Source organism: Ranitomeya variabilis, chromosome 7 (genome assembly GCF_051348905.1).
Source record: "Ranitomeya variabilis isolate aRanVar5 chromosome 7, aRanVar5.hap1, whole genome shotgun sequence".
Classification (NCBI taxonomy): domain Eukaryota; kingdom Metazoa; phylum Chordata; class Amphibia; order Anura; family Dendrobatidae; genus Ranitomeya; species Ranitomeya variabilis.
Window position 1 is genome coordinate 17,664,457 of NC_135238.1, and position 27,963 is coordinate 17,692,419.

Genomic DNA, 27,963 nt, shown 5'->3' on the forward strand with positions numbered 1-27,963 from the left:
GTCCTACTAGTCAGATGTGACCGCTGGATAGGGATCCGTGCTCAACTAATCTTTAGATTGTTTTATTTTCCCCAATATATCCTAAGTATTGAAATAAACTATGTAGACATTACTGTGTCTGTCACGATCTCATCTCTTGCCTAAATTTGCAATGGCAGGAGGTAAAGCATCAGACCCATACTCCTGAAAAACTGGTCCTGCAATCTCGGCACCAGTACTGCACCGTCCAACTGCAAATGTTGACACTTTAAGGGGCTGTGTGTGTGTGCTAAGTGTCTGGTTCTAGGTACTTAGCAGTCATCAGTCGCACAGACTTAGGGTACCGTCTCACTATACGATTTACCAACGATCACGACCTGCGATACGACCTGGCCGTGATCGTTGGTAAGTCGTTGTGTGGTCGCTGGGGAGCTGTCACACAGACAGCTCTCCAGCGACCAACGATGCCGAGGTTCGCTGGTAACCAGGGTAAACATCGGGTTACTAAGCGCAGGGCCGCGCTTAGTAACCCGATGTTCACCCTGGTTACCAGCGTAAAAGTAAAAAAAAAAACAAACAGCACATACTCACCATCTGATGTCCGTCAGGTCCCTTGCCGTCTGCTTCCTGCTCTGACTGAGCGCCGCCGTAAAGTGAAAGCAGATCACAGCGGCGACGTCACCGCTGTGATCTGCTCTCACTTTCCGGCCGGCAGAGCCAGACAGTCAGAGCGGGAAGCAGACGGCAAGGGACCTGACGGACATCAGATGGTGAGTATGTACGGTTTTTTTTTTTTTTACTTTTACGCTGGTAACCAGGGTAAACATCGGGTTACTAAGCGCGGCCCTGCGCTTAGTAACCCAATGTTTACCCTGGTTACCAGCGAACGCATCGCTGGATCGCTGTCACACACAACGATCTAGCGATGACAGCGGGAGATCCAGCGACGAAAGAAAGTTTCAAACGATGTGCTACGACGTACGATTCTCAGCAGGATCCCTGATCGCAGTAGCGTGTCAGACACTGCGAGATCGTAACGATATCGCTAGAACGTCACGAATCGTGCCGTCGTAGCGATAAAAATGCCACTGTGTGACGGTACCCTTAGAAAGGAGCAGCAAGCAGTGTGAATACACAACATGGCCCTGGGATTGGGGTCCCTGATCTTGTGATCATAAAGAACCCCTAGTGAACAAACACTCATCTATCCTAAGGAAAGGGGATGCATTTTGATTAAAGAACACATCATTTAAGCTTTATGTTCCCCAAAAAATCCCTTTAACTGTTAAGCACAAGACAACTATTGACATGACCAGAATAGCGTTGCCATCCTTCATTATAGAGGCGGATGAAAACATGCTCTGGCACTTTGATTGACAGCTCATGCGGCAGAGCGAGCAGTCAGAGTGCTGGAGGCATGCGCACAGCCATTGCTCACAAGAGTGATTGGTGCATGCAGCCGCTCAGTGCACGCTCCCATGACTGAAAGTCAGCAGATCCTGGGAAGAAATAAGTTCATTTTCTGCCAGTAGCTATTTACCTGCTGAAAAACCCTATACCTGCCAGGCAATAGCATTTTCCCAAGGTGACAGATTCTCTTTAATAGATTCACCCCAACCCACGCATGGCCAAAGTTGCAATATAGGCCCATGCCAACACACAGGACATGACAGATGGTCACCAGATGAATGTAGACCCTACCTGAACTCTCTCCCGTCGCTCCGCCGTCTCGCCGGTGCCGTACAATGCGATGTAGCCTCTAAGATAAGTTTCTGGTTGATCAAGTTTGAAGACACAGATTCTCTTTCGCAGTCGTCATCCACCGCTTGGTCACACTTCCATTCCTCGTCTTCGTTAAGTGTAGGTAAATATCCAGGCGGACCCTTCCCTGTCCCAGACCCCGAACTATGGTCACTATAAACCTTAGGACTTTCCCCGCCGACGGTTGTGTACTCTAGATAGATGTCAGATTTAAGGAATACTGGGTATGTATTGTCCTCCATCATCGACTGGATCTCCATTTGAGCCTGGTCAAACATGTCAGGCTCAATTTGCTGCCTCAAAACACAATCCTTAATAAAACTTTTCGTTGCTGGCTTGATCTGCCGGGAGACTATGCCGTTATTGTCCAGAATGTATTTTTTGTAGATCGCTTTGGCCAGTTTGAGCCTTTTTTCCACCTTAGAGTCACTTGGCTCCAGTTTCCGAAAGCCGCTGCAAGCGAACCAGAAATCGAGCAAATCTCCACAATTTTCCTGCTGTAAAAAAGTTCGAAACAAGTTAATCCCATCCTGGTCGTCGAGCAGAGAGTGCAGCGATTCAGCCCATTTTAAATATGGCGGCGTGGGAGAAGCACTGCCCTCAGGTTCGTAGCCCAGGTCAAGGTCGGGCCGCCTCGGCGTCGCCGTTGAAGTCTCGTTTCTGATCCCATCGGTTTTTGCAGAGTAATAGCTGTGGCTGAACGGCCTGGGATGATCTGCTGTAACCAGTTCTCCTTCCTCTCCAGGGACCGGCGGTCTGGGTGCATCCTCAGTAAAGCTTCCCCCTAGATCCAAAGGGAAACCTTTCCCCTGGACACTCATCTTGACGGTATGCGATTGCAAAGTAAGGATTAAGATACGGATTCAATATCTGTTCATTTCGAGACGAAGGTCCCTGATAAACATTAGCCTCCTGCAAAAAAAAAAAAAAAAAAAAAAGAAAATTATAAGGAGTCAATACATAAGATTTAAAGGGGCAGTTCACAAATGCAATAATGGATGGTGGACTGCAAGCATAAAGTATATACACTTGTTCAAAGGGGGGGAGCCTGACAGATTCTATCAGGTGATCTTTTACTTCCTGTGTCATGCTCCGCCCCTCAAGTACTGCACTGATAGGGTTAACTTGCTGAAAGGGGATTGACCTTTTTTTTTTTTCTTAAATGCATGTATTTGGGGCTAAAACAAAAACAAACCAATCATTTCTGTAATTGGTTTTCTTTAAAAAAAAAAACTTGCATGATTTGTTTTTTACGGGCTTTGTTTCCTTCACATATTCAACTTTGATTTGGTCATTGGTCATAAATCAGCTCATTGGAGAGGGGTTATAAAAAAAAAGGATAAAGAAGCTCCCTGTCAGATTGTCATAGTGAGCTCACTGATGGATTCTCGGTTAATTCATTTTGCATCCAGTAATAGACAGAAGCAATAGAAGGAAAATGGTGCAACATTTTTAATTAAATCCAATTGCAAAAGTGATTTTTAGCCCCAATTACATGCTTTCAAAATAAAAATGCCCCCAAAAAGGGGGACCGCCCTTTTTATCAGTGAGGCTACTCTGTGGAATCGCTGTCAACGCACAGGTTTCTACATCAGTTTCCTCTTCATCACCACATTGCATTTATACTCTATTCACTCCGGGGGTAATTGATCCCAGCTAAAGCCAACAATTCATATGGTCCCCTGATCCCGATAATCATCACAGATACCCCCTTTTTACGGAGACCTCCCAAAGTGCTCAGCTGGAATCTATGATGAACTTGGCAGCAGGTGTATAATTTCCCTGCAGCGCCACCACAGGGGACAGAAAGCATTGCACAATTCTTATAGAAATCAATGGGCTGCGAGAGTCCTCCAGGGAGAGAGACGCTCTTGGTGGGCACTATCTGATCAGCTTCATAGAAAGTTGCATCAAGGCGTTCCTATTTTTAAGAGTCAAGGTAGCCAAAGCACCAAGAAGTTTGCAAATTTCTCTCTACCCAAAAACTATTGAATTTATGATCCCAAAAAAAAACTGGTTCCAATTGGAAAAATTTCAAATCGATTCATGGTAGGAACAGATCCTACCAAAATCTGTGAACCTTCACCAGGGGCATTTATTCCCTTTACACACCCTCAAAAGTGAAACGCTAAGGCGCCTTTCATCTGGCCCTAATTTGCGGCCGGTCACTGGCATAGTCCTATAATAAGCGACTGTGTTGTTCTCACTGACAGATCCTGCACTTTGAACCTAGAGCGAGCAGAGCAGGAGATGAAAGAGGAGCAGATAACGAGGAGTCGTAAACATTTCTCCTAAAGAAATACGTGATGACATAAAAACTCAGCCTGATCTGATCCGCCGCTATCGATGTGAATCACCGCACGATGCACGCACACGGACGCGGCCAAGTCCAACCGAGATGACACAGAGCAGGTGTAAAAGCTGCGCTCGCCTTCATGTCAACACTTTTTGTTTTATTACTTTTACTAGGGTTAAACTAGGAGTTATAATGACGGGGTTGGGGAGATGGTTCAGAAAACGAATGATCCTCAGGTCGGCGGAGACTATGGCATTTCCTATTAGGGGGACACAGTGGGTCAATGCTACACAGCAAAGTACGTAAAGAAACAACAAAAAGGGGGGTCCATACTTATCCCACAGATTAAGTATAAAAAACAGCTGCTGGTAAATGTAACATGACTAAGTGCAAGCTCTTCAGGAGAGAAAGTGCTCAGTATTTTCTATGCCCAGTATGTAGGAGGGATGTCAGTCCAAGTTCTTCACATCATTTTAGGCCGGGATCACACATACGTGAGATACGGCCGAGTCTCGCAGGTGAAAACCCAGCTCTGGCGCCGGCACTCCGAAGCGGAGCGTGCAGCCGCACAGCAATACTTGGAGCTGCACGCTCCGCTACGGAGTGCCGGCGCCAGAGCTGGGTTTTCACCTGCGAGACTCGGCCGTATCTCGTGTATGTGTGATCCCGGCCTTAAGCTACAACCTGAAATTTCTCATTATGGAGCTTCTCCCATCACAATTCCCATGGTTTGCCCAGTGGGACTTGCAGGCAGCACAAACACCTGAATGTATCACACCACATCCTCCGACCATACATCTGTGACTGAATTCACACGCCATATGCAAAGGCCAGTAAACCTCCAAGGAGAAACATATCCATAGCGGCATACGATGCTGACATTTACCTCCAATGTATACTGCAGACCTCAATATGTCCATAGACCTGGAGCAAACCCTGAGAAACCCTCAGCCAGTAAGTGTTTGCCTACAGTTGCCCCAAAGGTACAGAAGAGTGCAGACGATTGTCAATCAACAATTGCATATAATTTATCTGTTCAGTGGACTGATGAAACCAAATGTAGTCCAAAATCAGGTCTCAGTCTTAGAGGGGGTGTCCATCCAGTGTACGACTACATCTTATTCTGTATCTTATGGGGCATCAGGAGATCTAATATCCTTATGTCCAGAATTCCCAACACAGGCCCAAGTCACAGGACCCCCCGACCAAAACAATCAATCGTGCTGCAGCACTCCGACCACAGAATATAAAAAAAAAAAAAACTGAAAAACCATACCTAATATTGTGTAGTGAGCAGCTACACAGTCAACTGCAAGGGTTTACTGCGCGCCCCGACCCCTTCCTAATGCATGTGCGATGCTCTGCGCGCCCCGACCCCTTCCTAATGCATGTGCGATGCTCTGCGCGCCCCGACCCCTTCCTAATGCATGTGCGATGCTCTGCGCGCCCCGACCCCTTCCTAATGCATGTGCGATGCTCTGCGCGCCCCGACCCCTTCCTAATGCATGTGCGATGCTCTGCGCGCCCCGACCCCTTCCTAATGCATGTGCGATGCTCTGCGCGCCCCGACCCCTTCCTAATGCATGTGCGATGCTCTGCGCGCCCCAACCCCTTCCTAATGCATGTGCGATGCTCTGCGCGCCCCAACCCCTTCCTAATGCATGTGCGATGCTCTGCGCGCCCCGACCCCTTCCTAATGCATGTGCGATGCTCTGCGTGCCCCGACCCCTTCCTAATGCATGTGCGATGCTCTGCGCGCCCCAACCCCTTCCTAATGCATGTGCGATGCTCTGAGTGCCCCGACCCCTTCCTAATGCATGTGCGATGCTCTGCGCGCCCCGACCCCTTCCTAATGCATGTGCGATGCTCTGCGCGCCCCGACCCCTTCCTAATGCATGTGCGATGCTCTGCGCGCCCCGACCCCTTCCTAATGCATGTGCGATGCTCTGCGCGCCCCGACCCCTTCCTAATGCATGTGTGATGCTCTGTGCGCCCCGACCCCTTCCTAATGCACGTGCGAAGTTCTGCACGTCAAATCACCTTACTAATGTATGTGCGATGCTCTGCGCGTCCCAACACCTTGCTACGATACATGCGACACGCTGCGTATTCCAATATCTTTATCACACCTGCGATGCTCTTCGTGTCCAGACACCTTTCTATAATACATGCAATGCTCTAAATCTCCAGACATCTTTCTATAATACATGCAATGATGATCTGCGCATCCAGACACCTTCCTATAACACCATGCGATGCTCTGCATGTCCCGTCACCTTCCTATAATACATGCGATGCTCTGCATGACCCGACACCTTTCTACAACACATGCGATGCTCTGCATGTCCCGACACCTTTCTACAACACATGCGATGCTCTGCATGTCTCGACACCTTTCTACAAAACATGCGATGCTCTGCATGTCCCGACACCTTTCTATAACACATGCGATGCTCTGCGTGTCCCGACACCTTTCTATAACACATGCGATGCTCTGCGTGTCCCGACACCTTTCTATAACACATGCGATGCTCTGCGTGTTTCGACACCTTTCTATAACACATGCGATGCTCTGCGTGTCCAGACACCTTTCTATAATAAATGCAATGTTCTGCATGTCCCGACACCTTTCTATAACACATGCGATGATGCTCTGCGTGTCCCGTCACCTTTCTATAATACATGCGATGTTCTGCATGTCCCGTCACCTTTCTATAATACATGCGATGTTCTGCATGTCCCGTCACCTTTCTATAATACATGCAATGATGCTCTGCGTGTCCCGACACCTTTCTATAACACATGCGATGCTCTGCGTGTCCCGACACCTTTCTATAACACATGCGATGCTCTGCGTGTCCCGACACCTTTCTATGATACATGCAATGATGCTCTGCATGTCCCGACACCTTTCTATCGCATCTGTGATGCTCTGCGCATCCCGACACCTTTCTATATTACACACGATGCTCTGCATATCCCGAAACCTTTCAATAATACATGCGATGCTCTGCATATCCCGAAACCTTTCAATACTACATGCGATGCTCTGCATGTCCTGACACCTTTCTATAACACATGCGATGCTCTGCATGTCCTGACACCTTTCTACAACACATGCGATGCTCTGCGTGTCCCGACACCTTTCTATAACACATGCGATGCTCTGCTGCATGTCACCAACCTCACACTTTTCTCAGACAGGAGTACATCATCAGTGTGGTTTGTCTTCTGTGTGATCAGATGGACACCTTCACTCTCCCCACACATTAATAAAACTTGGGCGACCATGACACTAACCTGCTCAATGACTGTACTTCCGTGGATCACATTGGCAGGTACAAATCACAGAACCCCGTAGGACACGTCGCCGTGCACTCTTTTTGGAGATGATGTGACCCAGTCGTCTGGAGAACACAGTTTGGTCCTCATCACAGTTGCCAAGATCCTGATGTTTGCTAGATTTTCCTGCTTCCAACACATCAACTTCAAAAACTGAGCGATCACTTGCTAATAATGTATCCATCAAGCCGCAGACTGTCAACATCATCAGATCATTTGTGTTATTCGCGTCACCTTTAACGTTAAGGATGGTCAATGTGCATTCTGATTGTGAACAACCCCTCCTCACATGTAAAATGCCATGGAATAAATGGCGCTATAATAAATAACCCCTTTAAAGTTACCCCAACCATATTGTTACCCTCCACTAACCTCTCAGCTTTACACCTGTATCTGTCTCCCCCGGTGAGTGATATAATGTAACCTCACATCTACAAATCCATAATTCCCGCACACTCCCATCCAAACACTGAAGAGCAGAAATGTCCATCAGAGGAATGGTTTATATCAAACCATAAGTGCTGGGAGTTGTAGTTCTGCATTAACTCAAGACTTATCCTACAGGCAATATTTAAAGGAATTTTCCATCACGGCCTATGTAAAGCATCCTGACAAACAGCGCACAACATGAAAGCAGAGGAAGGATTAATAGCTACATCTCGAATCCTTAAGACATCTAGGTCCTGCGACAAGAAGATCGCAATCCAATGATTGTCAGACGGCGGCATGAGACTTCACCACGAATCTTCACTTAAGTCACACAAACTAAATTTTAAGGAAAAGCTTTAAAGGTGAAGAACTGACAGAGCGGCCGCAGCGTCAAATCAGTAGCCGTCCTCCATTATTGCGATTAAATATCTCCAGACTGTAAATTTGTGACGCTGTCACAAAAAACGAAAATGTTGCCATTTATAAGCAAAAAAATAACTAAATGTACGCAAATGTGACTGATGACAAAACTTAATTTTGCAACAATTGCAGAAAAGCAAATAAGATGCAACATGTGACCTGGGGGGCTCTAAAATCAAGAAATGAGGTCTCTGACCCGCACCCGGGATCAGATGTGCGGGGCCCGGGAGCTGCAGCTACGAGAGGCCGGGGATCTCCGGCCTGAGCTCCGCTCCGTACTCCGCGGCCTCCAGCGCTCGTCTGCGAAGTTTCCTCCCAGCACAGATGACCCCCCTCGGCTCCCGTCACACTCACCTCCTTGGAAACAAGCCGGCTCTCCTCCCGGGATAGCGCGCCGGGCCCTCGTCTTCCTCCGCTCCAGCGCCACCCATCAAGCTTCCGGCGGCGACTGAGGGAGACAGGGACGAAAACAAAGCGAGCGCCGCGGGCCGACAGCCATGCCCCGGCGAGCTCCTGCCAGTGAGTGCGCTGCCTGTGTGTGAGGAGGCAGAGAGAGTGAGCAGCCTGGACGTGCGCGCCCCCTGCGTCTATGCGTCACTAGGAAGGGAGGGGGAGGAGGGTTCGCGCGCACGCGGACGTTCAGGGGGGAAGGCGCGCGGCCGACAACAACGACGACGGCGCGCGTTGTCTTCCCGCCACAGGCGCGTGCCCTGCTTTCCCTGACTGGAAATCCCGGTCTTGTCCCCCTCCAGTCACCATCACTGAGCCTGGCCCAGTCACACGGCGCAGTGCTGAGGAAAAATAGTGAGGCAGAAAGTCTCAGAAGCCATATTTCTGCCTCACATCCCCATAGTCGTTATTATACAGGCGTTTCGCCTATTTTACGCCACGTAGCTCTGTTCTGAGGAGAAATGTAGGGAAAAAAGTCTCGCAAGCCACTTTCCTACCTCATGTTGCTTTCTCACATCCCAATAATCAAGATTTTACCACCGTTTCACCTAATTGTAGCATTTATTCACCAATTTACTCCTCCATACAATCAATAGAAAAGTCCATGGTCCCGTCACATAACTCTGGTCTGAGGAGAAATAGCGGGAAAAAAACTCAGAAGCCATTTTTCTACCTCACATCCCATTTTCACATCCTCATAATTGTTATTCTACAGTCGTTTTTGCCTAATCGTTGCCATTTTTTCAACTTTTTGATCTTCCCATAACGCAAAAGGGGAGTCTATGGTCCTGACACAAAAATGTTCTGAGGAGAAATAGTGGAGAAAAAAGTCTCAGAAGCCACTTTCCTACCTCATGTTCCTTTCTCATATCCCAATAATCAAGATGTTACCACCTTTTCACCTAAATTTAGCGTTTTTTTCACCAATTTACTCTTCCATACATTCAATAAAGTCCATGGTCCTGTCACATAACTCTGGCGTGAGGAGAAATAGCAGGAAAAAATCTCAGAAGCCATTTTTCATACCTCACATCCCATTTCCACATCCCCATAATTGTTATTCTGCAGTCGTTTTTGCTTAATTTTTGCCTTTTTTTTTCATCTCTTCGATCTTCCCATAAAGCAAAGGGCGAGTCTATGGTCCTGACACAAAAATGTTCTGAGGAGAAATAGTGGAGAAAAAAGTCTCAGAAGCCACTTTCCTACCTCATGCTTCTTTCTCACATCCCAATAATCAAGATTTTACCACCTTTTCGCCTACATTTTGCGTCTTCTCACCAATTTTCTCTTCCATACAATTAATAGAAAAGTCCATGGTCCCGTCACATAACTCTGGTCTGAGGAGAAATAGCGGGAAAAAATCTCAGAAGCCATTTTTCTACCTCACATTCCATTTCCACATCCCCATAATTGTTATTTTGCAGTCGTTTTTGCCTAATTTTTGCATTTTTTTTCAGCTCTTTGATCTTCCCATAACGCAAAAGGCGAGTCTATGGTCCTGACACAAAAATGTTCTGAGGAGAAATAGTGGAGAAAAAAGTCTCAGAAGCCACTTTTCTACCTCAGATCCAATTCACACATCCCCATAATCATTATACCGTCATTTCATCTATTTTTTTTTGCATTTTTTCTACAGCATTTCCCTTCCATAGAATCAATAGAAGAGTCGATGGTCCTCTCACATTATGCATGTTTTGAGGAGAAATGGGGAAAAAAGCCTCAGAAGCCACTTTCAGGCTCACATTCCCTTTACACCTCCCAGTAATCAGTTGTAGACAGTCGTTTCGCCTAATTTTGCATTTTTCACTGCATCCCTATCCCATACATCGCCATAGGAGAGTCAATAGTCCTGTCACATATTTCTGTTCTGAAAAGGGTAAATATGAGTCTGAGAAGCGACTTTCCTATCTCACATCCCATTCACGTTTCCCGATAATCGTATTTTTACAATTGTTTCGACTAATTTTGCATTTTTCTAATCTCTTCACTTTTCCTTAGAGTGCAATAGGAGGGTCGATATCGCATTCTTCCCACATTGCTTGTTTAACAAATGTGATCGTACCCTAAGTCTATCATCTCATTGAGTTTTTTGAGGAGTTAAAAAAAACTACAAGTTTTTCAAGCAAAAACATAATGTCTTTGGAGGGTTTTTTACAAAAAAAAATTTAAGCGTTTTTTTAAAGCTTTTTTTTTAATTTTTTTATCCCTGAATGGTTTTCTTCACTTGATGTGTCAAGTTTGGAGCAAATTCCAGGGGATATTCGCCTACAAGAAGTGACGTACCATTTTTTTTCCCACCACATGTTTTTTTTCAAAACCTCTTTAAAAAAAAAAATGATTGTATGAGCAACAAAGTAGATTTAACATTGAAATTAAGTCGATCAAGCATCTTGTATGGGTTTTTGATGCGGATCTGCTAAAAAAAACCCTCTGTGAACATATCCTATTGTATGGCATTCTGTTTTCGGGGCGGCTATATACAGTACGCTATGGATCACAATGCAGCTGTGTCCTCATAATCAGTGTCGGAAAGAAAGAAGGTTCCATGTCAGACAAAGAATGCCCCCATATTAGGGTCAGAGAGCTTTCCCTGGAAGTGTTAGCCTTAGGCCAGGGTCACACTTGTGAGTGCAATACGAGAAACTCGCACAAGTCTCTCGCATCAATACCGACACTCGGGACCGGAGCGTTCAGCTGCATAGAAATACATGTAGCCGCACACTCCGGTCCCAAGTGCCGGGTATTGAAGTGAGAGACTCGCGCGAGTTTCTCACATCACACTCGCAAGTGTGACCCCGGCCTTATAGTGACCCCCATGATCAGGGTCAGACACAGTGTTCACCCAGGAACAGTGCCAGCCATAGAATGCCCCATAATCATTGTCAGACATGAGCGTTAGTCCAAGAGCAGTGCTAGGCTAGCAATCCGGGTCAGACATCAAGAGTTCTCCCAGGAACAGTGCCCACCATAGTGTACCCCATAATCATACGGTGCCCTTCATCAGGATAGGCCAGAAAATTCCCCCAGAAACAGTGCCAGCCATAAAGTACCCACATAATCAAGGCAGCCATAAATTAATCAGCACATGCGCCTATAAAGGAACAGTGGAGAATGTGTGGTGCAGAGTTCACCCTTAAACAGTAACATATATATATATATATATATAACATATAATTATATATATAACAGTAATATATATATATAAAAAAAAGTCACCTTCTTCCTCCCTCATCTCACCTGCCGTAAGTCACCAGTCACTAAGCCTCTGGCTGACAGGTCATCCTAGGAGTTGTAGTTGAGCACCAGTTGGAGAGCAACATTTTTTGGGGTGAATTGCTATTTCGCCTATACAGTACATCAGATCCATGTTTGGGATCACGCCAGCACTAAACCAGTAAGGCCCATCAGACCAGTTAGTTCAGAGGCAAAAGGCCAAGGGAAATTCAATCTGCTGACGTCAGCGAGGAGCTGACGATCACTGCTCTCCGTACGCCGGGGACTGTTATTACTCCCTTTTGTTAAGATATTAAGTATCCCCTTTACCATGTGAGGAATGTAAGTTTTCTATACAGGCATATTTTGTATTGTCCTTCATATTATGTTTTGAGTTTTTTCCCTTTTTTGCAGTGTAAGCGATACCTCACCAGACCAGCTTAAGATAATATCACCATGATATTCATTTTACTGTCACTGTACACTAAGGCATTATTTAGCTTAGAACGGTCGCACAAAGTGGTTGCAATCTCTAACTCTGCATTTTTCAGCTCTTTATACTATATATGCCCCTATTCACCTGTTCAAGGCCAGAAAAGCTTTTTTTTTTTGCTCAAAATTTATGAACCAAGGCAAAAATAGGAAAATTGACTGGTAAAAAAAGCAAAAGTTATACATGTTAAATTGGGCTCTAAATTTTCAAAATCTGGAGTAAAACTGTTCAAAATGTTCTTGAAAACTTTGCGTAGCTTACCAGAAAAAAGAACATAGATAAACTCTCTGTGACTGCAGACTTGTGACTCCTCACAGTGTGCGGGGCGCAGGTGGTCATGTGACCGCTAGTATGCAATTTGCATAGTCCCGGCCACATTCCGACTAGACGTGTCCGACTCAATTCACTTGTATTGAGCGAGGCTGTGCACGTCTAGTTGGCACATGACCGCAGTAATACATTGTAACAATCCCTTGGTTCTCTGAGCAGATGTGATAGCGAATTTATGCCTCATTTTTAGTAAAGGGGAGTGAAATTTCCACAATGCATATATTACCTTGATAGATGGGGAACATATAAGCACGCTGCTATCCTGATACCGGCTCGTTCATGCCCAAGAAAGGATTAGGTGCAGGTTCTGTCTCCGACATGATTAGAGGTTACATCCAAGATAAATAAGACACATTTCTGAGACGTTTTTGTACATGACTCTTTCTCTCTCTGTCTTGCAGCCGCCCAGATGCCGCAAGCTCCGGCTTTGGCAGGATTTGTTGGGTTACATCACCAGGGCACCAGCCCAACAATGCGGGGTGGCAATCATGCAGGAAGTCAAGTCTTAGAGCTGTTACAAGCCTTGCCAAACCTCACCAGGAACCCTTCATAGGAAATGAAAACCTATCGGAGTTACTCCAGGTAACTAAGCCAGTACCATTCAGTGTCACAGTTGGGGGTCATAGACAACAGAAGAAATCTCTCTGATATCGTCATATTTGGGCTGTGCATACAGTGTACTATGAAACATGGCTGAGATATACATCAGCGCTTCAGTATATGTATTCTGGTGATGAAGCCATTAGTACGCACAGTTGTGCAGGACGTGAAGACGTATAATCGAGGTGTACCATAAAGGCTGCCTCGCCACTGTGGGCACTATAATATGCATAGAGGATAACTTACTGATTGTTGGGGGTCACACCATTGATCGTGGGATCTGTCTCTGCCCTGGATTCAGCAGAGGTGCGCAATTCTTGACATCAAATTTATTTATACTGGATAAAGTCAACTACAGAGCTCCGCTATTTCCTGCAGTCCCCAAGGCAATGAATGGAGGGGATGTCAATCATGTGCGACTCCAATCCATAGTCCAGATCCAGAGCCACACTGCGGTACCAGCAGTCTGACCCCCCAATAATCAGTAAAATATCCTCTGTCCTATTAATGGAATATAGTCTATGACTTTGGGACAAACTTTACAATACTTGGAGGTACGTTATTTAGCTCTTTCCTGTCGACCAGGGTTATATACATTATATATATATATATATATATATATATATATATATATATATACACTCACTGGCCACTTTATTAGGTACACCATGCTAGTAACGGGTTGGACCCCTTTTGCCTTCAGAACTGCCTCAATTCTTCGTGGCATAGATTCAACAAGGTGCTGGAAGCATTCCTCAGAGATTTTGGTCCATATTGACATGATGGCATCACACAGTTGCCGCAGATTAGTCGGCTGCACATCCCTGATGCGAATCTCCCGTTCCACCACATCCCAAAGATTTCATGTTGTTTACACCAAATTCTGACCCTACCATCCGAATGTCACAGCAGAAATCGAGACTCATCAGACCAAGCAACGTTTTTCCAATCTTCTACTGTCCAATTTCGATGAGCTTGTGCAAATTGTAGCCTCAGTTTCCTGTTCTTAGCTGAAAGGAGTGGTACCCGGTGTGGTCTTCTGCTGCTGTAGCCCATCTGCCTCAAAGTTCGACGCACTGTGCGTTCAGAGATGCTCTTAGGCCTACCTTGGTTGTAACGGGTGGCGATTTGAGTCACTGTTGCCTTTCTATCAGCTCGAACCAGTCTGCCCATTCTCCTCTGACCTCTGGCATCAACAAGGCATTTCCGCCCACAGAACTGCCGCTCACTGGATTTTTTTTCTTTTTCGGACCATTCTCTGTAAACCCTAGAGATGGTTGTGCGTGAAAATCCCAGTAGATCAGCAGTTTCTGAAATACTCAGACCAGCCCTTCTGGCACCAACAACCATGCCACGTTCAAAGGCACTCAAATCACCTTTCTTCCCCATACTGATGCTCGGTTTGAACTGCAGGAGATTGTCTTGACCATGTCTACATGCCTAAATGCACTGAGTTGCCGCCATGTGATTGGCTGATTAGAAATTAAGTGTTAACAAGAAGTTGGACAGGTGTACCTAATAAAGTGGCCAGTGAGTGTATATATATATATATATATATATATATATATATATATATATATATATATATACACAGGGGTTGGACAAAATAATGGAAACACCTGGAAACATCAACAAAAGTTAGTTTAATATGGTGTAGGTCCACCTTTTGCGGCGATTACAGCCTCAATTCTCTGAGGTATGGATTCATACAAGGTGTGAATTGTTCCCAAAGGAATTTTAGCCCATTCTGCAGTTAATACACCCTCCAATTCTTTGAGCGACGATGGCGGCGGAAATCGACGTCTAACTTGAATCTCTAAAATCGACCATAAATGCTCAATAATGTTGAGGTCTGGGGATTGTGGGGGCCAGATGAGATGCTCAACTTCATTAGAATGTTCCTCGTGCCATGCTTTAACGATTCTAGCTGTATGAATTGGTGCATTATCATCCTGAAAGATGGCGTTCCCCTCCGGGAACAGTGCTTGAACCATTGGATGCACTTGGTCGCCCAAAATGCCTAAATAATCTCGGCTGTTAATTCTTCCATGAAGGGATATCATTGGCCCAGCGGATCTCCACGAAATAGCACCCCAGATGATCACAGAACCTCCGCCATGTTTTACGGGTGGGAGAAGGCAGTCTGGATGGAATGCTTCTTTCGGCTGTCTCTAAACGTACACTCGGCCGGAGGTCGGAAATAGGGTAAACGATGATTCGTCTGAGAATATCACATGTTTCCACTGCTCGAGGGACCAATTCTGGAGGTTTCTACACCACTCTAAACGCTTGGAAACATTTGTCATTGAGAGCAGCGGTTTTCTAATTGCAGCTCTTCCGTGGAATCCAGATTTGTGCAGCTCCCGACGAACAGTTTTCAAGGAAACTGGGTTCTGTAGGTGTTCATTGAGCTCAGCAGTGATTTTCGGAGCCGTGGTCTTGTGATCCTCTCTCACAATTCGCTTTAGAGTCCAACGGTCTCTCTCAGTCAACTTTGACTTTCGGCCGGACCTGTGCTTTGCTGCGGACGTTTTTCCTTCTCTTTCAAACGCAGTCATTACTTTGGAGACAGTACCTCTTGACACGCCAAGCATTCGGGCACTTTCTGTTACACTAGCGCCTGCCATACGAGCACCAACAATTTGGCCTGTTTGAAAATCTGAGAGGTCTGCCATTGGTATCAGGTTCTCATCAATGTTCTTACAATTATGCAAAACAAACAGTTAATTTACATACACATATCACATAACACAAATAATCAACTACAAAACATTACCATATGTCTATGTTTGCATGTTTATAACATGTTCGAAGATTATGATGCCAAAACGTTAGGTGTTTCCATTATTTTGTCCAACCCCTGTATATGTGTCACAGTCACAGCACATGCATGGAGAGCCCAACAAACAGGCTCTCCATGCATGTGTCGTGCCTGTCACCCAGCCGTGACACATGCAGCTGCGGCGCTGATCAGCCGGCGTGATCCATGAAGCCGGATTCCCTCTGCAGTTTATTCGGTAAGTGCTACAGCTTGCCGAATAAGAGGGAAGCTGAAGAAATTTGCTCAACTCTAGTGCTAACCACTGAGCCACTGTGCTGTATCTGAGTATACAGGGAGCTCCCCCTAGTGTTGACTGCAGACAGAATCTTATCATGTATCTCTGTATACAGGGAGCTCCCCCTAGTGGTGTCTGCAGACAGAATCTTATCATGTATCTCTGTATACAGGGAGCTCCCCCTAGTGGTGGCTGCAGACAGGATCTTATCATATATCTCTGTATACAGGGAGCTCCCCCTAGTGGTGACTGCAGACAGGATCTTATCATGTATCTCTGTATACAGGGAGCTCCTCCTACTGGTGGCTGCAGACAGGATCTTATCATGTATCTCTGTATACAGGGAGCTCCCCCTAGTGGTGGCTGCAGACAGAATCTTATCATGTATCTCTGTATACAGGGAGCTCCCCCTAGTGGTGGCTGCAGACAGGATCTTATCATATATCTCTGTACACAGGGAGCTCCCCCTAGTGGTGACTGCAGACAGGATCTTATCATGTATCTCTGTATACAGGGAGCTCCTCCTACTGGTGGCTGCAGACAGGATCTTATCATGTATCTCTGTATACAGGGAGCTCCCCCTAGTGGTGACTGCAGACAGGATCTTATCATGTACCTCTGTATACAGGGAGCTCCCCCTACTGGTGACTGCAGACAGGATCTTATCATGTATCTCTGTATACAGGGAGCTCCCCCTAGTGGTGGCTGCAGACAGGAGCTTATCATGTATCTCTGTATACAGGGAGCTCCCCCTAGTGGTGACTGCAGACAGAATCTCATCATGTATCTCTGTATACAGGGAGCTCCCCCTAGTGGTGACTGCAGACAGGATCTTATCATGTATCTCTGTATACAGGGAGCTCCCCCTAGTGGTGGCTGCAGACAGGATCTTATCATGTATCTCTGTATACAGGGAGCTCCCCCTAGTGATGGCTGCAGACAGGAGCTTATCATGTATCTCTGTATACAGGGAGCTCCCCCTAGTGGTGACTGCAGACAGAATCTTATCATGTATCTCTGTATACAGGGAGCTCCCCTTAGTGGTGGCTGCAGACAGGATCTTATCATGTATCTCTGTATACAGGGAGCTCCCCCTAGTGGTGGCTGCAGACAGAATCTTATGTATCTCTGTATACAGGGAGCTCCCCCTAGTGGTGGCTGCAGACAGGAGCTCATCATGTATCTCTGTATACAGGGAGCTCCCCCTAGTGGTCACTGCAGACAGAATATTATCATGTATCTCTGTATACAGGGAGCTCCCCCTAGTGGTGGCTGCAGACAGAATCTTATCATGTATCTCTGTATACAGGGAGCTCCCCCTAGTGGTGGCTGCAGACAGGATCTTATGATGTATGTCTATAGATTTGTAGGGGATTTGGAGCTCTGGATCAAAAGAAAAACAGAGTTCCATATACTATAAAGATATAGTAAAAAATTATTCTAGAATAAAAACGGTGATCAAAGGCGGACATTGAATTGAAGTCTCGGCTGGTGACACAGTGAATTATCCAACTTGGATGCAGCTGTGGGTACTTAAGGACATGGCTGGGAATATGTGCTCACGTTATCAGTACAATAAATATTCTTATCTTACCCATTGCCAACATCAAACAGGATAAAAGAACAAAGCTCATATTGCGCATACTTTTTATGGGAATATAAAAGTCTTGGAATGTCTGCCCGATGAAGGGACAAGTGGCGTAAATACCGTATATAGCGAAGAACAAACACCGGAGAGCCGGTAATGGCATTTGTGGTCAGGGCAGTCTGACTGGGAACATCCCTGAAGTCTACAGACCATAGCAGCCTAATTGCAGCAATGAAATAAGTAGAAAGTAGAATACAGGCAGGTGCTCCATCCATCTGCTTTCCACTGCTGAGGTGGTCGGTAACCGCTCGGCCAGAAGCAAAAAAAAATTCTTGACAACGAAGAGAATTTTTAATAAGAGGTAAATTGAACAGTTGCTTGTTTTTACTAGCACTTTGCAATTGGAAACCCTTTTATCATCTAATCAGTCGGGGTGACAAGAGTTTTTAAGTTTTACATTTTTAATTCTGCAAAAAATCATAGTTAGGCCGGCGTCACACTCAGCATGTCTTCCGTACGGCGATTTTTTTGCGCAGGCTTGCAAAATGGACAAATCATGGATCCATCGGCTAAAATATTCCTAAAAACATATATACAGTCTATATATATATATATATATATATATATATATATATATATATGTCAGTGAGACACACATATATATATACACTCACCGGCCTCTTTATTAGGTACACCATGCTAGTAACGGGTTGGACCCCTTTTGCCTTCAGAACTGCCTCAATTCTTCGTGGCATAGATTCAACAAGGTGCTGGAAGCATTCCTCAGAGATTTTGGTCCATATTGACATGATGGCATCACACAGTTGCCGCAGATTTGTCGGCTGCACATCCCAAAGATGCTCCATACAAGGAAGGATGGATCCATGCTTTCATGTTGTTTACGCCAAATTCTGACCCTACCATCCGAATGTCGCAGCAGAAATCGAGACTCATCAGACCAAGCAACGTTTTTCCAATCTTCTACTGTCCAATTTCGATGAGCTTGTACAAATTGTAGCCTCAGTTTCCTGTTCTTAGCTGAAAGGAGTGGTACCCGGTGTGGTCTTCTGCTGCTGTAGCCCATCTGCCTCAAAGTTCGACGCACTGTGCGTTCAGAGATGCTCTTAGGCCTACCTTGGTTGTAACGGGTGGCGATTTGAGTCACTGTTGCCTTTCTATCAGCTCGAACCAGTCTGCCCATTCTCCTCTGACCTCTGGCATCAACAAGGCATTTCCGCTCACAGAACTGCCGCTCACTGGATTTTTTTTCTTTTTCGGACCATTCTCTGTAAACCCTAGAGATGGTTGTGCGTGAAAATCCCAGTAGATCAGCAGTTTCTGAAATACTCAGACCAGCCCTTCTGGCACCAACAACCATGCCACGTTCAAAGGCACTCAAATCACCTTTCTTCCCCATACTGATGCTCGGTTTGAACTGCAGGAGATTGTCTTGACCATGTCTACATGCCTAAATGCACTGAGTTGCCGCCATGTGATTGGCTGATTAGAAATTAAGTGTTAACAAGAAGTTGGACAGGTGTACCTAATAAAGTGGCCAGTGAGTGTATATATATATATATATATATATATATATATATATATATATATATATATATATATATATATATATTTAATTCAGCGCAAGATAGCAGAAAAGCCGGTAATTCAATTGCCGGCTTTTGCTCTCTCCTTCACAAACCCGACAGGATATGAGACATGGTTTACATACGGTAAACCATCTCATATCCCTTTTTTATTACATATTCCTCTTTAGTAATGTAACAAGTGTCTGTGTGTAAAATTTTGAAGCTCTAGCTATTAAATTAAAGGGTTAAATCCCGGAAAAAATTGGCGTGGGCTCTCGCTCTCGGGTGTATTAATATTTTATTATACTGGTAATCCACCTGAAGACCCTTGTCATCTGAAATAAAGTTAAACAAAACAAACAGCAATATTCCATACCTTCCGTCGTTCAGTCTTGTCCCACGCTGTAAATCCATCTGAAGGGGTTAAATCATTTTACACCCAGGGGCTCTGCTAATGCAGCTGTGCTTCTGTCTGTAAAATTTGGTGAATGAATGGAATGCAGGGGAATGTCCTATAGTTACCTCGAGTTGCGGTGATGCGCCCTCTGCTGGATGAACTCATATGAACTCGACCGTGGGAACTTTTCTGAAAAAGACCGGTGAAATACCTGGCTATTCATTGCTTGCGTTGAGAAACACGTGATGGTGTCTCCGCGGCTTTTCTACATGCATTCAGCTTCAATACAGACCTATGTGTCTCCACGGTTACAGACTACAAACACACTGTGTAGTCTAGTGCAGTCATGTGTTTCCTTCCTCTTTAGCTTTATGAATGTGCAAATGTGAAACAAAATGTTGCAAAAGTTTTCATAATCCTTAAACCTATTACTTTATTTTCCCCTTTGGGCCATTTCTTGGAGGGTCAAAGAAGATATGGGGGTGAAGTGTTTTCTTCAGTGACTGATGAAACGTAAGATTTGCTAAATTCTTAGCCGGGGTAAGACGGCCACATGCTTGCTGATGTCTACCGAAATGCACGGCTGTAAGGGAATACTGAGAGTTGTAGTTTTGCTCCTATACCGTCCTCATAAAGTGTCCAATAATAGTCTCTTAAAGGCACACAATTCAATTTCTACCTAATCCCACCAACCCCCAGTTTTTGTTTTTCCAGTAAACAGGAGCTGTCGGAAATTGGTCAAATTTGCCACCCTTTTTAAAGCATGTGCTCTATGGTAATACTACAAAATACAAAAAAAAGGCTAAGAAGCAGAAGCTGCAGCTCACACTTGTGGGGTCGACTGATCCTTCTTCTTAGAGCAGCTTTAGTAGGAAAGCAGGTGCTGAGCGCAGATCCTTTCCATCTGACATGACAGAGCCATTCATTGTGAACATCTGGAGATGTGCTCAGATCGCTGCCGCATACCAGGGCATTACCAGCACAATAAACCAGGCTTATGTGTGCACATGATACATGACATATCCTCTGCTGGGGCTGCTACTGATGACAAACGTTTGCTGCGTGCCCCTAATATTTGTGATAAGGGCATTCCTCCGGCAGGAATACCACTAGACATTTTGTCTTACAGGCTGATGATGCCTGCAAATAAACGCAAGGATACAGAAAGTGGAAACCCTTAGTTTCCGAGGGAATCTCCCATGGGTGTTGATCTTCTTCTGACATTTTTTAGGGGGATAAAATGACCGACAACCGGTCAGCAGAAAGACGTGTTGTATCACTATATGACCTCTTGAGAATGACAATCTGTTAGGCTGCTCTTTTGGTTGTCACCCTAAAAAAATGGTCTTGGATAATTGATATTTACTGAGGATTTTTAGGGGATATGCACTAAATCCTGACCATATCTAACAGCAACATAAAGAGACTTTTTATAACGCCAGAATTATTTTCCACTCATAAAATCATCCGTAGGGTCTACATCAGACGTCCAGGAGGATTTGCTGACATATATATATATAGTACATGACCCATAGGCTCCCATATAAAAAAAAAGGCAGGACATGGTTTTTGCACGATTCCTCTAAGCAAAAAGGTATACCGACATATAGCATCCTGACAAAGGGAATTTTTTTGGCCTGTAGCTACATTGATCGTAGCACCCAGCAAATGGACACTGCAAATGCAATGTTAATTTTGACTCAGAGTTCAGGATTTTTGGATTTGAAACAAATACTGACACAAGTAACATCATGAAAGCATTGCGCCACAATATGATGACGGGGCCTACTGATCAAAAGAGAAGCCAGGGATAGCTTTGGAGGTGCAGAATAACAAAAGTCCACAGCTCTGGGGCTAATAAACCTTTATCTACCGTAGTTATCCTGTAGTCATCGTCATCCTTTTAACTATAATAATACAGTGGGATGGGCCATCATTCTTTCTACATAACCAAAATACCTCCTGGATCGGTCCCCTCCCTCTCATCTGTCAGGAACCAGCGCAGACAGTAGTAAGATATGTCAGTAAGATGGATTAAGACAAGGGGAACAATGCAAAAATATGAAACTGCAGGACAAAGGGCTCATCTGGGAGCATTACTGGTATAACTCTGCCGCTCAGGGAGATAATCCAGGTGATGCAGGATCTTTGTGGTGGAGCTCGTCCATGTCCAATAGGAAGGTTTCTACAACCTTTTTTTATAGCTCGAAACCTGCCTCGTAAGTGTGTGCTGGGATAGATGGACCAGATGTTGGGGGGAGACCAGATGTTGGGGCGGAGGCCGGGCTCACAATCTTCCTTCTAGGATGGGGCCGAGGTCTGGGCTCTGTGCGGTGGGTCACCAAACTCCTCCTCCATGTCTGGGCACCGTCATGAGGAACAGAAAAGGGCCTTCCCCAAACTGTTCCCACAAAGCTGAAGCTACCATTGTCCACAATGTCTTGTGCTGGCGCAGAGGCCGCCCCCTGATAACAGCCCATAGCATGATCCTCCTCCACCATCTGTACAGGGGGCACAATGCAGTCAGAGGGTAACGTCCTCCTGGAATCCCCAAACCCAGACTCCTCCGTCAGACGCAGATAGAGAAGTGTGATCCGTCACTGCACAGAACACGTCTCCTCCAGAGTCCAGTGGTGGCGGCCTTACACCACTCCATCCGACGGTCGGCATTGTGCTTGGTGATGTATGGCTGCATGCAGCTGCTCGGGCATGAAGCTCCCGGCGGGGCGCAGTGTTTGTGCTGATGTTATACCAGAGGAGGTCTGGACTCTGCAGTTATGGAGTCAGCAGAGTATTGGTGACTTTTCTGCTCCTCAGCACTCAGCCGCTGGCTCTGTAACGTTACGGGTTCTCCACTTCTTGGTTAAGTTGCTGCAGTTCCTTCCACTTCTCAATAATATACTGTAAATATTCGATAGATACGTGGGCTTCACCCCAGCACAGAGAATTACCTGTCAGTCTGAACACACGGACCCGCTCTATACTAAAAAAGAGAATTCGGCTCAGGAAGTTTGCGCTGTGACAGTGAAAACCAATTCATGTCTTTTTTTTCTTCTTGAACTTTAAGTATATTTTCCTTTTCCTGATGAGCTCATCTAAAATAATACAGTGCCGGCTGCAGTCCAGATATGCAGCAGAGATTGAGAGGTCATGAAGGACAATGCAGGTATGATCAGAAAGTGCCAAGCTCCTCCACGATTCTGGGACCCACTGGCATGCTCTAGGCTAAAGGAAATGCATAACGCCTAGTTTATCAATATGCAATTTCCAATTCTTACCGCATTTTGCTTACGTCGTGGGATACACAATTGCCCAAGTCTACATCCACCTCCTGTCCAGATAAACAACCAATCTGCATTGAACCTTCAGGAGATCAGAAATGAAAAACAAAGATGGCAGCTGCTCCAGGGGTTGGACATTTAGTTACTACCTGAGAATATTGACAGGATAGGGAAGTATTTGTTATGTTTCACCTGGTGAGGTGGATTTTCATAGTCCTCATTCGGATGAGCCGTTGTAGTTCAGCATGGGAGAAGACGTCGATGCAGGGGAACAAATCAAAAGAAACCATAGAGACTGTAGATTTAGAGCAGTAGACTACAAGGCAGAGGAGACTCTGTGAAGGGTAAGATGAAGCAGAATCGAAATAGCAGCACTGCAGATCGGACCCAGCTATGTGGCAGAGCGGTAATGCATCAGGTTGGAACAGTGTAGTAGCGCCAAGTATGTCAGTAGACAATTTAGCAGCGATCGGGATGGCAGGAGGCACCTGGAGGTGATGTAGCAGAGCACAGCAGAGCTCAGGATGTCAGGAAACGCACTTGTAGTAATGATGCAGAGCACAGTGGTACAGCAGAACTGGGAATGTCAGGAGACTCCTTTATGATGATGTAGCAGAGCCCAGCAGCACAGCAGAACTGGGAATGTCAGGAGACTCCTCTATGATGATATAGCAGAGCACAGCACCACAGCAGATATGTGAATGCGAGGACACACCTCTATGATGATGTAGCAGAGCCCAGCAGCACAGCAGAACTGGGAATGTCAGGAGACTCCTCTATAATGATGTAGCAGAGCACAGCACCACAGCAGATATGTGAATGCGAGGACACTCCTCTATGATGATCTAGCAGAGCCGAGCAGCACAGCTTAGCATTGTATATAGCACATTATTGAAACGGAATCAAATGGAGAGCTAGAAGTGGTGAGCATGCCATCCATCTGAATATTTAGAGACCAGCAGCACAGCAGAGCTGGGCATGTCTGTGGCCTCACAATTAGAAATGTAGCAGAGCCATTCGGCGCTTAGAGCCATTCGGCGCTTAGAGCTGGGTATGTCATACAGCTCAATACTGAAGCAAAATCAGATGGTGAGCTAGAAATGGCGAGCACACCAGATATCTGTGTACTCTGGGAGCGTATTTCTACCATAAGGCCTAGAGGAGGGACCAGAGGTGGAAGCTGGGTTACCGGACAGAAAAAGGATCAGAGGAAATCGGACGCCATAGGAGGAGGGATAGCCCAGCAGTGGAGGGGAGACAGGTGAGTAACTTAAGTTTTATGGTTATTTGTTGCTCTGAGGGTTTTTTTTCCATTAGGCTATGTTTTACATATTCATTACATTCCGCAGCATGTCACTTCTTTTCTGCGGATTTTCACCTGCTCCAATAGGAAGATGCAGATGAAAATCCACATAAGAAACCGCAGTAAAAACCGCGATAAATCCGCAGTAAAAACCGCGACGGGTTTTCACTGCGGATTTTGGAATTCCGCTGCGGAAAATTCTGCAGTGGAATCCGCAAAGTGTGCACATAGCCTTAAAGGGAATGTGTCAGTAGGATCAACCCACCCAAGCCGTTTATATATGGGTATGTAAATTATAGAAAGTTGAATAAAATGATACTGTTATGACTGAACCCTAACACTCGCACGCGGATGGACAAACCAGGGGAGATGTTAAAACTGCACACCGCATGTTCCTATACAGACTAGGACACCCTCAACTAAACACAGAGTGCAACCCAAAACAACATCAACAGCACATAGTGCACACCGAGGACTCCAAACATCCACCTAATTTGGAAAATAGCCAGCAAAGTTTGCACGTGCCAGGCGAGTATAAATAACCTCTCCTCAGATGTGATAGGGCAAACCAAACGACAAAGTGAAAACACCTGCACAGAAGGAAAACGGCAAAGCAAAAGAAATAGAAGACTATTATCAGCAGTTGGCTAGAGACAACACAGGCTGTGGTCCAACAGAGCTGGAAACCGACCACACAGCCGGAGGTCACTTGATCAAGCCACAGAGTCGAAACATGACAGATACCTTGGTGTCTTATTCCAGAGAAAAACAAGATTTTTCTTAACATTTAAATGAGCTGCTAAGATCTATGGGCGGGACATAGATCTCCCTGAGAGCTTTTTATAAATGCTCAAGAGGTATGTAGATCAGGAGAGCAGACTGTCACTTCGCTACATGTCTCACACTAGTAACTCCACCTCATTTAAAATAAGCTCTGGAGGCGGAGCCTCAGGGAGATCTTTGCCCAATCCCATAGATCTAAACAGCTCATTTACATAGTAAGAAAAATGTGGATTTCTCTGGAATAAGACATCAGATCTCAGCTATCAAGGTATCATTTTATTCAGCTTCCTATCAGCTACATGCCCATATAGACAGCTTAAGAGGGTTGATCCTACCGACAGATTCCCTTCAAAGTATTCTAGTGGCTTTTCCATACACATCCATGGATACTTTCAGTTGCCTCCTATTATAATGCTTTGTGATTAGCCAGGCCTGATCTCACTAGATCTCCAGTTTAGACTTTTGATATTTCAGCAGTGCCCCTCTCTGACCTCCAAGATTCTTATATTTTAAAGTAGAGGGTGTCCATTATATAAATTGTATAATGTCTACATGAGGATGACTGTATCCAGTTACACATTTATCTAACCAGGAGTAGTGACCCAGTTGTTGCTTATGGCTTAACATTAGGGTGGTGGAGGGAAGTTCTATGAGTTGTGGAAGATGGGAGTCAGGCATAAGTGACATACCATGAATGCTACAAGATGCTTCTGGAAAAGGACGCTAGAAAGTGACACTACATTACCAAGCGGCATAAAGAACGAGCTGCTGCTACAAAAAGATGTATTTAAAGTGATCATGTTATCAGAGTATTTGCGTATAGAGGCGTTATCTGTCATTACAAACCTGCCTCTGATGATAAGGAGTTTGCTGAAAGCTCTTCCTGAAAGGACAGGAAGTATGAGTCTAAAATAGCTCCAGTGGCCAAAAATGGAAAAAAAAAATGTAACAAAAAAACCCTAAATAATAGGTCATTGTCTGATGCACCACTGCCCGCATTGTAGCCCTTTAATCACAGAAGATAGAGAAGAAAATCCTCATCTTCTTTGATACTATCCCAACTAATGTTCTGCCAGAACTGTGTAAAATGCATAAGTAGTTAATAACAACACATTCTCACCTATGCCATTCCAGTGATGACCACGTTTTGTTTCCCCACAGAACAGTCTTATTTGACAGAAGTGTGAAGGCTGCTGCCCATCAGCGGCTGCTTATAAGCCTCAATGTCCCATGAGCACTGGGAGACGCAGCGCTAACATCACTGGAATGGCACTAGTCCAGGAGATATGTGTTGTTTCATTTTTTTTTACATGGGTCACTGTAGCATTTAAAGGGAATCTTTAAAGGTTTTTGCCATCTAATCTGAGAGCAGTATGATGTGGGGGCAGAGACTCTGATTCAAGCAATGTGTCAATGTCACTTACTGGGTTGTTTGCTGTAGTTTTGATAGAATCACAGTTTTATCAGCAGGAGATTATCACTAGAGGACTATTAAACCTGTTGCCATGTAGTCCTAAATATTCATGAGCTCTGTATAACCCCGCCCCCACCACTGATTGGCTGCTTTCTCCTTATGCACAGTGTAAGCTGCCAATCAGTGGTGTGGGCAGGATTATATAGGGCTCAGCATTTAGAGAACTGCTACATGTGCAGCATTATCAACCAATAAGTGAGACATCACTGGAGTCAGGGTCTCTGCCCCCACATCCTTTTTTCTCTCATTTGGTAGCCAAAATCTGGTGACAGATCCAATTTAAGAAAGGGATTGCCCATTGTTTAGATAATAGCACATGAACGACACAAATCTACTTTCACAAATTTTTCTACTAATAAAAAAACCCAAAATGCACCAAATGTGTGCATTAGTTTTAGGTTTGTTCACACGCAGTGTTTTTGCTTTGTTATTTTTTTTTTTTTTGCAGGACATTTGCCGGAAAAATGCAGCAGCAATTAAAAAGTATGGAAGGGGGGGGGGGGTTTATGCTTTTTTTTCCCTCATGAATTTCATTTTTTTCCCATGCTCAGCCTCATTGATTTTAATGGGGAGAAAAGACAGTAAAACACTGGAAGAACTGACATGTTGCTCTCTTAAAAAAAAAAACAACAACAAAAAACACTGCATGTTGAAAAACGCGTGGAACAAAATGCGAGAATTTAGAAAGTTCATCCAATTTACGGCTACTGTAAAATGCTGTCTTTTTTTCTGCCCTAAAAAAAGAAATGGATAAAGCAGCAAAGATGCTACATGTGAACAAAACCTAGGACTGTTTTTTTTTGAAACGCCAGACTTAAAGGGGTTGTCCACTACTCGGCCCAGTGTTATACTATGAGGTAGTTCAGATCTGCGATTATTTTCTAATGTTGATTTGGCATGAGAGAAGAATCCCAGCATGCTGCGATGGGCAGCGAGACTCTGCTCGCTCGCACCCATATGATCGCACTGCACTTGGATGTCATCCTTGTGCCGTGCGATTCCCGCCGACGTTGGCAGCAGAGGAGATGGAGACATTAATTTCTCCGCTTCCTCTGCAGCAGTAGCATGGCACTTGGCTCCTGCTCGCAGCAGAGCAGGAGCCGAGATCTCATCCGATGCTCTCGAATCGGATGCCATATGCTGGTGTGACTCCGGCCTGAGGCTGCTTTCACACATCAGGGT

At 45.2% G+C, this 27,963-nt stretch overlaps 1 protein-coding gene and 1 long non-coding RNA gene across 4 annotated transcripts in view; one reads left to right on the forward strand and one right to left on the reverse strand.

Moving 5' to 3' along the window:
* Window positions 1-27,963, reverse strand: part of AXIN1 (axin 1) — a 97,066-nt gene that overhangs the window by 15,792 nt on the left and 53,311 nt on the right. For 2 of the 3 annotated variants that reach the window (XM_077274293.1, XM_077274290.1), the window contains exons 1-2: window positions 8,582-8,803; window positions 1,681-2,652 (exon numbers count right to left, since the gene is read on the reverse strand). In XM_077274293.1, the coding sequence (XP_077130408.1) occupies window positions 1,681-2,561 (881 nt within the window). In that variant the 5' untranslated portion in view covers window positions 2,562-2,652; window positions 8,582-8,803. Of the gene's footprint in view, window positions 1-1,680; window positions 2,653-8,581; window positions 8,804-27,963 lie in introns of those variants that run through there. The other variant, XM_077274291.1, reaches the window with a different exon arrangement.
* The window catches only part of LOC143785439 (uncharacterized), a 105,235-nt gene continuing 90,392 nt past the window's right edge, over window positions 13,121-27,963 (forward strand). Inside the window, exon 1 of the long non-coding RNA XR_013217985.1 lies at window positions 13,121-13,295. This is a non-coding gene — a long non-coding RNA (uncharacterized LOC143785439). The remainder of the gene's footprint in view (window positions 13,296-27,963) is intronic.